General features: G+C 40.8%; 1 protein-coding gene and 1 pseudogene across 2 annotated transcripts in view; both read left to right on the top strand.

Moving 5' to 3' along the window:
• Positions 1 to 2,449: 2,449 nt before the first annotated feature.
• LOC310691557 (vomeronasal type-2 receptor 26-like) lies at positions 2,450 to 6,649 on the top strand (annotated as a pseudogene). The gene is made up of 4 exons: positions 2,450 to 3,305; positions 4,093 to 4,320; positions 5,247 to 5,373; positions 5,748 to 6,649. The product of its transcript is annotated as a vomeronasal type-2 receptor 26-like (transcript).
• A 4,610-nt stretch (positions 6,650 to 11,259) lies between these two features.
• LOC310691556 (vomeronasal type-2 receptor 26-like) overlaps positions 11,260 to 18,368 on the top strand; it is a gene marked incomplete at its 3' end in the record, with an annotated part of 29,723 nt that continues 22,614 nt past the window's right edge. The window contains exons 1-2 of the mRNA XM_083471418.1: positions 11,260 to 11,549; positions 13,069 to 13,614. Coding sequence (XP_083327544.1) covers positions 11,406 to 11,549; positions 13,069 to 13,614 — 690 coding nt within the window. The 5' untranslated portion in view covers positions 11,260 to 11,405. The remainder of the gene's footprint in view (positions 11,550 to 13,068; positions 13,615 to 18,368) is intronic.

Below are 18,368 nucleotides of genomic sequence, written 5' to 3'. Positions count from 1 at the left end.
CAGCCTGACTAAGCCACTTCTGGCGAACCAGAGCAGCGCACGGAAACACCGTTTACTTTCCCACCGGAGCGGTACCTATTTATCTATTTGCATTATGACGTGCTTTCGAACTGCTATGTTGGCAGTAGCTGGGACAGAGCAACGGGAGCTCACCCCGTCGTGGGTATTCGAACCGCTGACCTTCTGATTGGCAAGTCCTAGGCTCTGTGGTTTAACCCACAGCACCACCCGTGTCCCTATATTTAGCTAAACTACTAGAGTGTTAGTAAGAATGAATTTTTAAAAACCTGTTCTAAAGCTGAATGTTTCATTTTCTGATCTAGGCTAAGGTTTGTTTCAGCACTGAAAGGTACTTATTATGAAGTATAGAATTCAGTGAATTCCAATGACAATCCCTGCTTCATGAAAAAGAGGTCACTGCAGGGAGAGACCAGAGATTGTAAGTGTCAGGAAAAGACCTCAGGTGTGTACGGCAAGACGTCCCATTTGCCCCACATTAGCAACCCAACCTTAAAACATTGGAAAAATGGGACAATAGTAACAACATGGATTTCAGTAGAGACAAATGCACAAATCTAAAATGAGGAACACTTGACTTGCCAGTAGTACATGTGGAAAAGGTCAAGGGATCTGCATCAACAGAAGTGTAGTGTTCTGATCAAAGGAAGTAATAGTACTGCTCTGTTCTGCCTTGGTCACCTGGAGTCCTGTGTCCAGTTCTGATCACTACAATTTAAGAAGGAAACGTATTAGCAAGCTGGAACATATGCAGGGGAGGGCAACAAAGATGGTGTGGAAACCAAGCCTTATGAGGAACGGTTGAGGGAGTTTGGTATGTTTAGCTATGATGAGACTGAGGGGAAATATGATGGCCATTAAAAAATATCTCAAGAGTTGTCACCAGGAAGATGGAACACATTTGTTTTCTCTTGCTCCAAATAAGTGTATTAAAGAAATAAGAAGGGAGATTTCAACTAAACATCAGGAAGAACTTTCTACTGATAAGAGCTATTCAATAGTAGAGCAGACAGAGTGTAACCGGCCCCCAACTCATTATGATTAACTACTGTGTTGATATGTAAAAGTTCCTGCTGATACAGTTTGCAACTCTCATTCTAGGGTGTTGCCTAAGCTTTACCAGCACATCGTGGCCTTGGCATTTGCAGTCAAGCAGATCAACGAAGACCCTCGCATCCTACCCAATATCACCTTGGGCTTTCACTTATATGACAGCTATAACAATGCAAGGAACACATATCTCGCCACACTGCTGCTTTTATCCGTTGTGGAGAAATTTGTCCCTAACTATATATGTGATGTTGAAAATAATCTGACTGGGGTCATTGGGGGACTGGATTCTGAAATCTCCTTTTATGTGGCCACTGTTTTGGATATCTATAAGATTCCACAGGTAGGACACCTATGTACAATACCTCTATTAGCTTGCATAGAGAAGGAGGCAGGTTCCTCAGCATCAGTTCAGGGTGTATCAGCAGTTCAGGGTGAAGATGAAATTGGAAGGAAAACCATGTACACCACCTTGAGATCCTTGGGAAAGAAAGCTGGTACATAATTATAATATAAGCAAACAAACAAACCTGGATAAGGAGAAAGGGTGCAATACCAGAAAAAATATTAAAAAATTCCTTCCAGTAGCACCTTAAAGACCAACTAAGTTAGTTCTTGATATGAGCTTTCGTGTGCATGCACACTTCTGGAAGGAATTTTTTTATTTTGACTATGGCAGACCAACACGGCTACCTATCTGTAACCAGAAAAAATATGTCACTCGTCCTTTCTTACACACACATCTAGAACACTGATATCCCAGTGTTTTTGGTTACGCAGCATTTTCTGCTTAGTGTGGAGGTATCTGAATTGAGTTGCTGGGGAAAGCAGAAAATTGCTTACAGGATAAAAGCTGACAAGTACGTGCCGGTACTAAAATTAGTGATCAGGGCATCTCAAAAAAGCTGCTGGGGAAGGGGGGCAGGAATTGTTTACAGCCAAAAAAACTGATAGGTAGGTGCCAATACATTCATTATTCCACTTTAATGCACCAAACCCAATTAAATTCACTTTGAGGTATGGCAAATTGCAGATACATTCCAGTTCTTCAGGAGTACAGTAACAGTAGGGAGCAGCTGATTCACAAGTGAAATAAATGTGCAGAAATAAAGTCTGAGAAGAGGCAGCACATTTTTGCTGTGTGATGGTGTATGTGAATCATGAAGAAGAAAGAAGAATCTCCAGAGAAGAAATGTGATGGTCCCAGTTTTTGGCCCATCTGTATGTGTGTCTTTTGTATAATTGAGAGAAAGGCACACAATCCGTGAAAAGTTGGCAAAGGGCATATTTGACTAACAGGGTTCACCACATAATGTATATGAATACTGTGAAAGGAATCTACTTTCTCTCTTCTCTTCCTCCATTTACTTTTTAGCTCATTTATGGCTCTGCTCCAGTGATGAATGATAAAAGCCCAGCGCTTCCATTCTACCAGATGGCACCCTCAGAAGCCCTTCAGTATGAGGGAATTCTCTCTTTGCTTCTGCATTTCAGGTGGATGTGGATTGGACTCATTGCAACGGACAACGACAACGGAGAAAGATTTGTGCAAGCCATTTCCCCAATGTTTACCAAGCGTGGTGTCTGCTTTGCATTCCTAGAAAGAATCCCCAATTATAGTTTTATATCTGAAATTAATGGCATAATACAACAGGGGGCAAGTATAAACCATAAGATTTTTAGCAGCACAGCTAATGTAATAGTTGCCTATGGAGAATCTTATTCCATGGCAACTTTTAGATGGCTTCCATACCTATCAGAACATGATGACATGACATGCAATATAAAAAGTAAAGTATGGATAATAACTTCCCAGATTGAGTTCACTTCATTTGTCTTTCAAAGGAACTGGGATTCAGGAATATTCAGTGGTGCTATTTCCTTTGAAATTCACTTCAGAAACCCACCAGGATTTCATCAGTATGTTGTGCACAGAAACCCTTCCAGCACAGATGGGGACGGTTTTATCAGGGACTTCTGGCAACAAGTCTTTGGATGTGTATTCCCAGATATCACTTCAGACAGAATGGAGGAGAATATCTGCACTGGAGAAGAGAAGCTGGAGAACCTTCCCGGATCACTTTTTGAATTGAGCATGACTGGCCACAGTTACAGTATCCACAGTGCTGTCTACGCTGTCTACCCATGCTTTACATGCCATGTTCACATCCAGTCTCAGACAGAGAGGAATGGTGTATGGAGGGAGACAGAATAATCTGAATCTACAGTTTTGGCAGGTAATAGGCTGAACATCCTCGACTGGTAAAAAGGTAAATGGACCCCTGACCATTAGGTGCCAGTCACGGACGACTCTGGGGTCGCGGTGCTCATTTCGCTTTACTCATCATGGGAGTACAGCTTCCGGGTCTTGTGGCCAGCATGACTAAGCCCCTTCTGGCGAGCCAGAGCAGTGCACGGAAATGCCATTTACCTTCCCGCCAGAGTGGTACTTATTTATCTACTTGCACTTTGTGCTTTTGAACTGCTAGGTGGGCAGAAGCAGGTACTGAGCAACGGGAACTCACCTTGACTGGTAGGGACCTGCTACTCCCTCACAAAGTATGAGTTTCTGAAATGTTGTCAGCCTGCTCATTCCTCACAGAGAAAAAAAGGTATTTGTATGAGAGAAGTTTGGAGGCGACTGATATGTTATTGCTTTCACAGATAACAAGTAGTGGTAATAGTCAAGAGAGATGTTCAGCATTCTCTCTATCCCATATACACCAAATGCTGCCTCAGAGCAGGTGGTCACAAACCAATGTTTTGTCTCCTGGGATGAATGTGATAGAGGAAAAGAAGTGTGGTGGGGGCAGAGAAAGGAAGGCTGTAGAAAGGGGAGAGAGAGAAAGATGTGGGAGAGTGACAATTGGTGGTCTCTGCATCCTTGGCCCTGACTCCACTCACAGTTGACTATATCACCACCCACCACTTGCTCTAGGTCCTGCCCACAGGAAAAAGATACCTCAGTTCTGTATTAGAACTGCAGCCATTTCCAAACAATTGCCTTTTCTGTATTCAATCTAGCTCCATCACTTTCTGAGAAGCATCTCATTTAACAATACGGCAGGAGATGTGGTCTTCATCAACCAGAATGGAGAGGCAGCATCTAGCTTGGATATTATCAATTGGATTATATTCTCCAACCAAAGTTTGCACAGAGTGAGAGTTGGGAGGATATATCCACAAACTCCTTCAGACCAAAAATTAACCCTTGATGAAGATGCCATAACATGGCATAGGTGGTTTAATCAGGTAGGGCCACATTGTTAGATAATTCCAAAGAGATTCAATCTTGCATAAGCAATGATCATTCACCTGCATGTCTACTCACTGTCTTTTAAACTTACTGTGTAGAAAATGACCAGTGCATCCAAGTACCAACTTAAGATGCAAAAGCTTACTGCTAGAAGCCACTCAAGTAAAGGCAAATATTTTATTAAGGAGGTAACAAAACAGAAGAACCCTTATACTACAAGATACAGTTAAACTAGGTTAACAGTGCAAATATACCTTAGGGACACACAGACAGAGAGCCTTCATCTGAATATGGGTGCTTTGATCTAGGTCAAATACCAGTTTTTCTATGAAAAGGCCTGGAGACAGGAGTGCAGGGTTTTCCCCCAGCCAATCAGGGCCTCTGCATATATTTTGCCTGCACAAGAGGGTGTACGTGGTGAAAGACCATGAAACTATTAAATGGATGATCTTTTTGACCTTGAAGCAATCTTACATCAGAGAGTGCACACAAGTGGTTAGTTGGAGTAACTAAATGGGTTTTTCTTTCTTCTGGAAGACTGCAATGTGAATTTTAAGTAAAAACAGAAATCTATATTAAAATAAACACCACAAAATAAAATAAAGATTGAGAGAGTGAAGGAGAGAGCTGAGAGGAAAGGTGTAAAGAGCAAGTGACTGAGCATTAGGAATGGATACATTAGTCTTTAAAAGTCTTTTAAAAAGAGTTATCTCAAAATATGCATTCAAAAGTATATATTTTTCTTAACATGCTGAGAATTGTGTTGCAGCATTCCAAGGGGTATCGTAGGTCCTGGATAGCTTCATTAAAATTTATGTATTTGTCTGGAATTTTGGTTGTTTTGGAATTCACCAAGACTGCATTCCTCAAAAATCCCTTATTTGGAACTCTTCTGCATTCTGCTCTTTCATTTATGGAATAGACTCAGCCTCTTTCTGCCTGTACTAAGAGATGTCTTCCAGGATCCAGCAAGAAAGTGAAGGAGGGACAGCCCCCTTGCTGCTACGATTGCATCCCATGTGCAGAGGGGAAGATTGCAAACCAGGATGGTAGGAGAAATACATAGATTAAATAGAGCCTGCTTCTTTGCCTTTAAGATTGTCTAAATTTGCTAATCAAATGATAATGCCAATGCATTAAGAGTAGTTGGATGGTATGTGGATCAAATCATATCTAGAGGGGGTCTTACCACTTCTTCTGACTTACACAGGCTGCACCCAGGCTAATGTGTATAAATATTGGCCCTGGCTATTACAGGACGACATAGCTCTGAACCAACTAAATTCAACATTACCGCATTGCAGAGCATCAGATAGTACTAAACATGTGTTTTGATTTAAACACAGCTCTTTCCTTCTCAGACAGAAATGAAACATTTCAGTAAGCTGATATGATATGAGCTCATTTCTTTACATTTTTCCAGATATGAATGACTGTCATAAATGCCCAGACAAAGACTATCCAAGCAAGAACCGTGATGCATGTCTACCCAAGGACATAACCTTCTTGTCTTATGAAGAACCTTTGGGCATCAGTTTGGCATGTTTCTCTCTTTCCCTCTCCTTGATCACAGTTCTGGTACTAGGTATATTTATGAAGCACCATGACACACCCATTGTCATTGCAAACAACCGAAACCTCACCTACACTCTCCTCATCTCTCTCCTGCTCTGCTTCCTTTGTGCTTTGCTCTTCATTGGCCGACCTGAGAAGGTGACGTGCCTCTTCCGACAAACAGCTTTTGGCATCATATTCTCAACTGCTGTTTCTTCTGTCCTGGCAAAAACCTTCACAGTGGTTTTGGCCTTCATGGCTACAAAACCAGAATCCAGGATGAGGAAATGGGTGGGGAAAGGACTAGGCCACTCCATTCTCCTTTCCTGTTTCATAGTCCAAGCAGGGATATGTACTTTGTGGCTGGCAACTTCACCCCCATACCCAGATGTGGACATGCACTCAATGACAGAAGAAATTATACTAGAATGCAATGAAGGATCTGTGACAATGTTTTACTGTGTCCTCATCTACATGAGCTGCCTGGCCACTGTAAGTTTTGCTGTGGCTTTCCTTGCCAGGAAGTTACCAGACAGTTTCAATGAAGCCAAGTTTATCACTTTCAGCATGTTGGTCTTCTGCAGTGTTTGGCTGTCCTTTATTCCCTCCTACCTGAGCACCAAGGGGAAATATATGGTGGCAGTGGAAATCTTCTCCATCTTAGCCTCCGGTGGTGGGTTGCTGGCTTGCATCTTTTCCCCCAAATGTTATATAATCATTCTGAGGCCTGAGCTGAACAACAGAGAACAGCTAATAAGGAAGAAAATGTAAAGAAATAATAAACCTGCCATTTGTTGTCTTTCATGCTTTTGTCTGTGTGTACAGTAGAACATTTGGAAATATATGTTCAGCTGCTGCCTTATATAATTTTTTCTAGAGTCAAAATCGACTTACAGTGGTACCTCAGGTTAAGAACTTAATTCGTTCTGGAGGTCCGTTTTTAACCTGAAACTGTTCTTAACCTGAAGATCACTTTAGCTAATGGGGCCTTCCGCTGCCTCTGCGCTGCCACTGCACAATTTTTGTTTTCATTCTGAAGCAAATTTCTTAAACCGAGATACTATTTCTGGGTTAGCGAAGTCTGTAACCTGAAGCATCTGTAACCGGAGGTACCACTGTACTTTGCTTTGAGGGAAACAATAATACATATACACATACGTTATTCTCTTGTAGTATGTATTGTCAAGAAGACTGGGGTGGAATCTAGACACACATAAAATACATGAAAATCCTTTCCCCCCCCCAAAAAAATGTTTTGAAACATGTATTGCCATAGCTCACCATCGCCATCAATTTCGCATTTGTATAATGCACTTTATAACACACTTGAAACATTTTATTTCCGGCTGTATAGTTGAGTCCTGAGAGCAATTATTGTCAATATATTACAAGGAAATCCATAAGTGGTCTTAAATTCTCAATCTGGATTGATCAGAAAAAAGGTATTTTCACAAGATATGTGCAGGCTCCACTCCCACCATTCAGTTTAGAGCCTGATTCGGTGATTCACCCCTCTCTCAGACAGAATCAGTTTGTCCCTGATCTGATTTAGAACCATGAATCCACATTGACATCTGGAAATCGAATATTCAGAAATCCCTTTGACATGAACATGCAGGGAAGGCAAAGGAGAGTAAAGGAAGTGGCAGTTGATTAATGCAACCAATTTGAAATCCTTGCCTGACACTGTTGCAGATGCTACACAATACCCATTCTGTGCTTTTGAGAAATAGTCCTTTTAGTGTGGCAGCAGCTATATTCTGGAACTCGCTGCCTACTAACATCAGGCAGGTGCCTTCATTGTTTGATTTTCAGCACTTGCTTAGAAACTTTTTGTTTTGGCAAGCCCATACAGACATGGAGATGTTGATGCTTTACAGCTTATTTTAATTATTTTTCAAAATGTCTTTAATTACTTGTCTTTAAGTGTTTTATTCATAATTTTAATATTTCTTGCATTCCACTTACTTATAATGAGGATTGTAAATGGATATATGTGGTTATAAGAAATAAATTGCAATTTCATTGCTTTGTTGTGGATACAAAAAGAACCTTGCTGGATCAGTGTATACATTTCATTAAATAAAAAGTTTAAAAATATATCATTAGCTCAGTATCTGCAGCCTTCCCTGGGAAGCCCCCTTTTAAAGTCTGTTTTCTGAAAGTTATCTCATAGATTACAATGATGCAATTGGGCTGAAGCTTCTGAACAGCTGTGAATTAACCCACTGCCCTTGGGAATCAATATTGGTTTTCACCTGCCATTCATCCAGCCCCAAATCATCAGCCAAGGCAGAGCTTTGCCTTTGCTTACTTTTGATCAATTTGCAGAGGTGTTTTTTCTTCTTTTTCTGCAGGAAAAAAATAGGCTTGCAGCTTCACAATGTTCACCATATCCTGCTCCCCGTATTTCCTGGGCCAAATGCATTATGGGATGTCTGAAAATATAATATTCTTCCTGTGGGTATTCTGCCCTAAGAAAGAGCATGTAGAAATTCTTTCAGCTGCTATGAGTAGAATCAAGTGTCTCCCCCCAAAAAAGTTATATGTGCAAAATCAACTGACCAGTTCAGAAAGTTAACAAAAGCAAGTTGAGTTCCCAGAACTGAAAATATTCAAATTAGATTGGCCCCAAATGAAGGAAAATGGTTCAATGGAAATGTCTAGTATCTTTTATTTGTTTTTCATAGTTGTAAGCCCAAATGCCGAGCTCTCATCCAAGTAATCGGACAGAGGCACCAGCTTGCAAGGGCAACTAATGGAGCCAACATTGTGCATACAGAGCTTCAATGGGCAGCAGCTCCTCCTCTTCCTTCTGTAGCTGCCACTGCTGGGAGGCTGCTTTGACCCTTCTTCCCCTCCACAGCAGCAGCAGGAAGAGCAGGAGCTGGCCACTGCTTCACCATCATGCTTTTTGGACATTGGGGGAGCAGCCCCCAAAAAATGGGAGTGGAAGGGCTCAGCCCCCAGGAGCTGGTGCCCCTGTAAGTGGAAATGGAAACTTCTGTTAAAGTTTAATTTAGTTTAGCTTAGTTTTGCAATTCCACAGAGAATTGCCAGATTTCAGCTGATTATTATCTCCCCTGTAATTATCAAAAAGACAGTAACTAACACTTCCACTTATCACACTCCTCACTCCCTAAGAACTTGCATTAGACCCTACCAAATCTAATGAGACAGTCTGTCAATGATAGTATAAATGAGAGTTCCCCATTGCCAGGGACTGGCTAGATGCAGAGGAGCAGTGGGAGGCACTAGCTGGGAATCGCTCAAGGGAAGAAGGCTTAGGGCCAGGGAATTGGTGGTGGGGCAGTGATGAGTGGTCAGAGGGAGATGAGGGGAAGACTGGGGGAAGGAGGTGTCAGAAGCTGAAGAGGTAACAGGGTTTTGTGAGCTGGAAGAGGCTGAGGCAAAGAGCAGTCCAGACTCAGGGAAAGAAACCCTGGAGAGGAGGGGATTTGGGCAGTTGTGGGAAGGCAGGAACCTTTGTGTGGTGTAGTGGTTAAGAGCAGTAGACTCATAATCTGGTGAACCAGGTTCGCGTCTCCACTCCTCCACATGCAGCTGCTGGGTGACCTTGGGCTAGTCATACTTCTTTGAAGTCTCTCAGCCCCACTCACCTCACAGAGTGTTTGTTGTGGGGAAGGAAGGGAAAGGAGAATGTTAGCCGCTTTGAGACTCCTTCAGGTAGTGATAAAGCAGGATATCAAATCCAAACTCTTCTTCTTCTTCTTTGGTCCCTGCCACATTGGGGCAAGACCTGCTGGGAAGAGTTGCAGTGATCACTAGGCCTGTGCTTCTTTTTGTTTCTTTGAATTAAGAGTTAACTTCTCTGACACTGTTCTTTATTGCTTGACTCACGTTTGTTTCTGACTCCTGACACCCAGATGTGGTGCCCTCCAAATATTCTGGACTACATCCATCGCTAGTCAATAAGGGATGGTGGAAATTAAAGTACAAAACATCTGGAGAGTGTTATGAGAAGGCTGGTATAAATATGCAATAACAACTGGTGTTAGGGACTAAAAGCCAGCAAGGATTCACTAGTATGATCAGGATTAAAAAATAATAATAACTCTGGGATTCACACATATTGGCAGACTAAATGGCATATTTGTTCTGGCAGTTTTTTTTCTTAGAGGCTCTAATGATACTGCTATGGTTAGAAATAGGGGGATTTTGGTGTGATGGTAATGGTCAAGATGGTGGTGTTACTGGTCTTGAAATTGATGCTGCTTCCTTGTGTAGTATGCAAGACTCACATTGCTAAATGCCATATCCACAATCCACACACTCCATCGCACCTGTATCACCAGGAAGGTAATCTCATCATTGGGGCTATTGCATCTCATGGCATCCTCAACTACAATTCAATAGCCTTCACCCAAGAACCCCCACCAATATTACTTGAAGACCTTAAGTAAGGACTTAATATTTTCATATTGCATTTTGATTCCTTCTTTTCTCCCTTTTATACCATGGTAAATAAGTGGGATGATCACTTGTAGCGATACCTGCAAAGTTGTGCATTCATCTGCAAATAATTTTCCAGACCCCTCAAATTGGATTGGTTGTCTCCTTGGTTTTTTCTCCCTTTATTTTTTAAGTAGAGCACATAAGAGGACTCAGATTCCTTTTGAGGAAATTCCAAGCAGATATTTGGAGGGCTGGTCCATCACATTGCACATAGTACTCAAAAATGCCCTTATCCTTCATGGGTTTGTCTAATATAAACTAAGTTTTTGACTATGACTATATCCCATGACACATAGTTATAATGTGAGCTTTATGACGTAGTACAACATTCCTACCCCCCTGAATGTTCTGGTTTTCAGCTCCATTGGCTTGACCCTTGATGTGGTATTACAAGACTGGGAGAAAATAGGTCTGTCCTCTTTCTCCATATTGTACCTTATCTTGGGACCCTCTGTCATGCCATTCCTCTGATTTCATTATCTTCTACAACTTTGTTAAATAAATAATGTCTTCATTAATCATTAATCTTTTAAGAGTCTTTTTATTGGTAATTTATAGTGGTAATTGTGGTATATTGGTAATTTATTGGTAATTTATAGTGTGGAATAATAATTTTATGCATATAAATTTATATGTCTCTCTGTGTGTTAAATAGCATCTCCCAAGGATTTCAAATCATATAGCTTCTTTTAGTAAAACCAACTGTAAATAATTACCTTACCAAGAAAGTATAAGATGTGTCTGTTTTTTGACCTATCTAATCTTTGTGTTGACGAAAAGGATTGCCTTAAGCATATATTCTTATATAAATACTATAATGAAGAGGATGATATAGAACATAGTTGTGAAAGATTTAGGTAGTGGGACATATCCTTCTGATACAAATTGCAACTTTCTTCCTAGTGCGGTGCCTAAGAATTACCAGCACATCCTGGCTTTGGAATTTGCAGCGAAGGAGATCAACGAAAACCCTCAGCTCTTGCCCAATGTCACTTTAGGCTTCCGCATCTATGACAGCTATTTCAATGCCAAATGGACCTCTCATGCCACAATGTTGCTCATATCCACACTGGAAACATTTGTCCCTAACTATATCTGTGACATCAAGAAAAACCTTTTAGCCATCATTGGGGGACTGGACATCCAGACTTCTCTTCAAGTGGCAACAGTCTTGGATATCTATAAGGTTCCACAGGTAGGGTATTTCTCACTCTCTGTCCTGTATGGAAATTTACCATATCAATGTTGAATTATGTAGTTTGGAGAAACAAATGTGTACATTCCAAGTAACCAGAGGGACATATCTCAGTCTCAGAAATAATTCATTAATGAACACGTAATGTGTGGTCTGTCTCACTTCATACTGTTATGAGTTGGGGTGGTAGTGTCTAGACTCCCTTAGATCTCTGAATTCAGTAAAGGGTTAGAAATTAAGCAAACTCTTAACTCCCTGGATCCAGTAAGTGTTGGAAATAACACAGGCCATCTTCCGCATGAGGTAGTCATCTGATAATAGCTGAGTCATTAACCTAAGAAAAGGTAGGCAGATGGGCCATCAGGGGATTCTGTGTCTGTCAGCAAAATTGAATGAAGCCCCTCCCTAAGATAAAAGGACAGTGGTATTTTTTGGTATTGTGATTGGTAGTGTTGTGACCTAACAAAGCTGTGACACGCTGCAGAAAGTAGTCAGAGAGCATGGCTGCTTGCTGTTTTGGATCCAAGACTGCTGCACCTATGGGAGAAGCAGGAGACCCTCTTGGAGTGTAGTGCTATAGACCCCTTCATCATAGGCTCAGATTGTATATATGCATATATAAACCATATAAAACATCACAGTGTCCACTACATTCCAAAAGCAAACACAAACCCCAGGTAATCATGTGGACCCTTCGAATCTCACACCACGCAAACATGGGGGGGTTAACAATACTTTCACCTGAACACATGTAAACATGGAGGGTGAGGGAGAAATGGAAGAAGAAGAAGAAGAAGAAGAGTTTTGATTAGATATCCCGCCTTTCACTCCCTTTAAGGAGTCTCAAAGCGGCTAACATTCTCCTTTCCCTTCCTCCCCCACAACAAACACTCTGTGAGGTGAGTGGGGCTGAGAGACTTCAAAGAAGTGTTACTGGCCCAAGGTCACCCAGCAGCTGCATGTGGAGGAGCGGAGATGAGAACCCGGTTCCCCAGATTACGAGACTACCGCTCTTAACCACTACACCACACTGGTAGGCACAACAGCGAAACAAAGAACTTCATTTGAGGCATTTTGAATGTGGTGGAGCTATAGAAAATTGCTGCCTACCCCTGAAGAATAACCTCTGTCATTCCAACAACAATTAAACAGTTGTAGGATTTGGATAAAATATGAGAGAATTCAGGGAACTTCTCATCTTCTGATAACTTTTGCCACTGCTGCAAGATATATATGCATTATCTTCTTATAGTTAAGGCTCTAAAGATGGGGCATTTTGAGCCAAATGGTGTCCTGTGTGGTTGCAGTTCTCTCCTAAACAATGACTCTATTAGAAGTTCTTAAAAAATGTCATTGTTCCCTCTGTCCATTCCATGCAAACCTAGCAGTTATATACATCATAGCATTGTTGTAAGGACTGTTGATATAACATGTTTCAAGTGCACTAAGTAGTTAAAACTGGTCCATTTAAATGGCTATTGTGTATGCCACTTTCTTCCATCCCCACATTTCTCTTTAGTTCGTATATGGCTCTGCACCACTGAGGAATGATAAAACCCCAGGATTTTCATTCTACCAGATGGTCCCCAAGGAAGACCTTCAATATCAGGGGATTCTCTACTTCCTTCTGCATTTCAGGTGGACATGGATTGGGACCCTTACCTTCAATGATGAATATGGAGATAGATTTATACAAACTGTGGTTCCGCTTTTCTCCCAGAGGGGTATCTGTTTTGCCTTCACAGAGAGAACTCAGAAAATCAGTTTTGTCTCAGAATTTAATGATTTGTTTAACAAGGGGGCAAAAATTCATGATAATATAATGAATAGCAAAGCCAATGCAGTTGTTGTCCATGGGGAATCGTATGCTATGACATTTTTCAGATGGTTGCCATACCTATCAGAAGGAGAACAAATGCCAAGTCAGCCAAAGGGTAAGGTGTGGATTATGACTGCCCAGATGGAGCTCACTTCATTTCCCTATCAAAGGACTTGGGACACCGAAATACTCCATGGGGCTCTCTCATTCACAACTCATTCTAATGATCCACCAGGATTTCACCAATTTGTTGATAGCAAAAATCCTTCCAGCCCAAAAGGAGATGGCTTTATTGTGGAGTTCTGGCAGCACGCATTTGGTTGCGTATTCAGAAATCACATTGCTGGCAATGTGGAGGGAGTTAACTGCACTGGGGAAGAGAAGCTGGAGAACCTTCCTGGTCCTTTCTTTGAAATGAGCATGACCAGCCACAGCTACAACATCTACAATGCTGCCTATGTTGTGGCTCAAGCTTTGCATGCCATGTCTACATCCCGAGTCAAACATAGACCAATGGTAACCAGTGGAGGACTGAAGCTTCAGCATCAACATTTGTGGCAGGTAATGAGCCGAACATCTCCATTTAACTGTTTGCCTCTTCACTGTGTACCACTGAAGAAGGAACCTTTGAAAATTGAATAAAAACCAGAATCCCACAATTGGTACTAATTTTCTGATCAGGGCAACTTTAGAATATAAATATAATAGCAACTTGGGCTGGATGGACAATATTAGGATCAAAATATGTTAGAGCTTGAGAGTCTCTGGAAACAGTTGTGTCAGTTAGAAAGAAATGGAATGTGATATCTAAGAAAAATAGAATTGACCTATTTTCCCTTGCTAAATTGACTTTGTGAAGCAACCTAACTTTAAAAAAATGATGATAAGGAAAAATTGGATGGAAGCATACATATTGTCAGCGAAGCTCAGATGCTGACAGGAGGAGAAGAAGCAGGCACAGGGAGAGGACAGTTAACAGAAGAAGCAGAGAGGAGGGGGAGAGCAGCTGTAATCTGAGCTCTGACCAAAGGGACAGACAGATGTGTGAGAACTACTATAGTGGGCAAAACGTTGGAATGCAGGAAATATGCTCTGCCAAATCTCGTAGGATTACAAAAGTGGCAGATATGTGTGAAAGATACCGGAAGAGAAGGTGGGGGCTTCTGTGCTGGGGAAGGGGGAGGAGCTTAGTCCGGGCAACTCCATCTTCTGGGGAGGACGATGAGTGGAGGAGCTCTGTCTTAGTTTGTTGTTTAGCAATAAATCTGAAATAATTAACAACCAGAGTCATCTTGCGTTTGTGGGAGAGACCAAGCCATAACGCATATAGACTTTGGATCAACTGACTGATGAGGAAACTTCTATAGCAAAGGTGTCAATGGACCTTACAGTATGATTTACACAGGCAGCGACCATTTTCTGTGCATTCAATTGGCACATGAACTCTGACTTGTAGGTCATTTTGGACCTGAAAAAGGGCGGAACAGGAAGAGGAATGGGGTGGAGCAGGGAAACAGTGGAAGACTAGGACTTATGTGTGCTCTGCTGACACACAAAATGATCCAGAGCACACCCCACACACAAAGAGGGAACTGCCTGTACAACAGAAAATAATATTTAGAATTTATTGGACTCCACTACATTTTTAAAATGCTTATCTAAGACTTCATGTTGTTGGAGATGTACTAAGGATAATTCTTCTTTAAAGCACATGTTCTTACAATGTCCTACACTTATTAAGTTTTGGCAGAAAGTAGTGGATTATATAAATATGACTGTGAAGGAAAATTTAAAATTTTCAGAGGAAAATGTTCTTTTGAATTACATATTCTTCATATGGAATTTGACAACTGGGCAACATAAATAGATTCTTTGTGTCCTTACTGACACTGATGCAGTGGAAAGATAAATGTCTGGCTCTTTTTAACCAATGGATTGAAGATATGACTACATTTACAACAGATTACTTAAAGGCAAAGGCATGGACAAATATAATGATATTTGGAACATATTTGTACAAAATATAGTAGGTTAAAAATAAACATATATGTATTTGGATAATAATAATTCCCATGTATTAGATAAGTATGTATAGAATTGTAAATATTAACTCTTATAATATATATATATATATATATATATATATATATATTGCAAAATCTTTATGCGTTTTTTAAAAACAGCTTTGACAAATAAGCAATTTTTTTCCAAGCAGTCTACCATATATATAATATAAGTTCCTTTCACAGATATATATATTTTATGGACACTTCCCCCTAATATATGCACTTCTATACACATTGTTTGATTTGAGAACTGCACTGCAAAGTTCAGAGACATATGAATTTGAAAGCATAATTGTATTTCAGTTCACATATTTGTTCCAAAAGTCGGAACTGAGTATTAAAATGCAGACAAAATTGTTTTTCTCCTGCATACCTACTCCTTGGAATTCTAAGAAAAGTTTGAAATGTGTTATTCCTTGCAGATCCTGTCTAACATTGTCCTCTTTGTGTGTGTACCTTATCTGTACTCCTCCCTAACAGAGAGTCTCTTAGCATTCTGAGGCTCCTAAATGCTCTCAGTCCTCATTGGGATGTTTGGAGGCTTGTGCCCTCCTCAGGGTTTCTTTCCCCAAAGCCTTACTTTGTACCTCTGTAAACTTTGAAGTTCCCCCAAGCCTGTTCATACCTACCTCTTACATGTGGGTGATGTTGTTTTGGTTACAGACAGAATCAAATTTATCTCTGAACTTGGCATATAGAAGGAATGATACAGAAACCCACTACACACACACACACACACACCATGAAATCCACAGAGCCATCACTTTCATTAACTTTCCAATGTTTATGGTTGTCTGTTAATTTCTGAAACAGACTGCCACAATTCTTGAAAATCTGTAATTGAAAATAAACTTCAAAAGATGAGAAGAAAGTTGCTTCCATCCAGAATGGATACTTAAAGAGTTCAACCTGAAAGGTGCAAGACCTCATTATCCCTTCCTGAATTTCAGCCTTGATTAAATTCTTGCCATTTTCTTTTCAATATAGCTCCACCGTTTTCTGAGGGGTATCTCGTTCAACAATAGTGCTGGGGACACGGTTTCCTTTGACCAGACTGGGGAGATAGTAGCCGGATTTGATGTCAACAACTGGATTGTTTTTTCAAACCAATCCTTTAAAAGAGTGAAAGTTGGGAAGATGGACCCCCAGGCTCCTCCAGAACAAGCTTTCACTATCAACGAGGATGCCATAACATGGCATAACTGGTTTAACCAGGTAGGATGTAACTGTCAGCTATTTGTGAAGATTCCAATTTTGAATGTGTATAACATATGAAGTTAATTATGGTGAGCATCGTACAGCCCTTATTAAAATCACAGTTAGGACAGAAAATAGCACAACACATAAATTATTGTTAGATGCTATCCCTACAACTTTTTATAGTGGTTCCTGTTATATTGACTATGAATATATTAAATGACATTGTGAAATGAATTCTAAATGGATAAGATCGCAATAATCCACAATAATCACTCTCACATATACTGTATTTTTTGCTCTATAAGAGTCACTTTTTCCCTCCTAAAAAGTAAGGGGAAATGTGTGTGCGTCTTATGGAGTGAATGCAGGCTGCGCAGCTATCACAGAAGCCAGAACAGCAAGAGGGATTGCTGCTTTCACTGCGCAGCGATCCCTCTTGCTGTTCTGGCTTCTGAGATTCAGAATATTTTTTTTCTTGTTTTCCTCCTCCAAAAACTAGGTGCATCTTGTGGTCTGGTGTGTCTTATAGAGCGCAAAATACAGGTACCTTCAAATTCCACCCAGTAAGCCAGACTAGATGATGCGCGAAATATTTGGCCTGCCACATATCTGTGTTTCTTGTAGGTAAAAAACTTCATGAGCACTATAATAACCACAATAAGTCCTATTACCTCTTACTGATATATCTCTAGATAGAACTAAACTGCATGAAGTCACCCACAACTCCTCAACAGAGATTTGGGGTGCCTTCAGACTTTCAATATTTGCAGGTGGCACTGTGGTCTAAACTACTGAGCCTCTTGGGCTTACCGATCAGAAGGTCAGCGTTTCAAATTCCCATGACGGGGTGAGCTCCCATTGTTCTGTCCCAGCTTCTGCCAACCTAGCAGTTCGAAAGTATGCCAGTGCTAGTAGATAAATAGATACTGCTGAGGCAGGAAGGTAAATGGCATTTCTGTGCACTCTGGTTTCTGTCACGGTGTTCTGTTGCACCAGAAGCAGTTTGTCATGCTGGCCACATGACTCTGAAAGCTGTCTGTGGACAAACCCCATAGTCGCCGTTGACTGGACTTAACTGTCCAGGGGTCCTTTACCTTTTTACCTTTACCTATTTTGTGATACTGAGTCAAGCATATACCAGTAATTTCAGGTTTGCACTATTAGATTGTCCCTATCAGCCTAGAAGAACAAACCCACTTATACAAAAATAACTTTTAGTTCTTGGGAAAGGGATGGAGAAGTCCATGGGAAAGTGGACTAACTGAATAATGGGAAGACAATTGCCGTATAAGCAAATCAGAAAGAATGCTTAAGAAACAGGTAATCTGAGGGGGTTTTTAAATGTAGTAAAACACAAAACCTACTAAGAGCACTCAGTTTTGTTCTTCCTTTATTATTCTGTATTATTCTGAGAATTATATATATATTCCTCTTTCACTTCAAATTAGACACAGCCTAACTCTGTATGTACCGATAGTTGCCTTCGTGGTTCTAGCAAGAAAGTGAAACAAGGAGAGCCATTTTGCTGCTATGACTGCACACCTTGTCCAAAAGGGAAGATTTCAGGCGAGGAGGGTAAGAAATATATGGTACAGATTTATATCTGGTTCCCTGAAACTGAGAGCAATATATGTATAAAACCTGTCAGGGAATTGGGGGCTGAAAAGGGGGAAATGATGGGGAAATACAGAGATAAGCCTCCGATCGTAAGTAGTTGTACCTCTTCAGAGGAGG

Source organism: Podarcis liolepis, assembly GCF_965112155.1.
Source record: "Podarcis liolepis genome assembly, chromosome: 13".
NCBI classification, from domain to species: Eukaryota; Metazoa; Chordata; class Lepidosauria; order Squamata; family Lacertidae; genus Podarcis; species Podarcis liolepis.
Note: the sequence above shows the minus strand (reverse complement) of the source record. Positions and strands in the feature narration are given on the sequence as shown.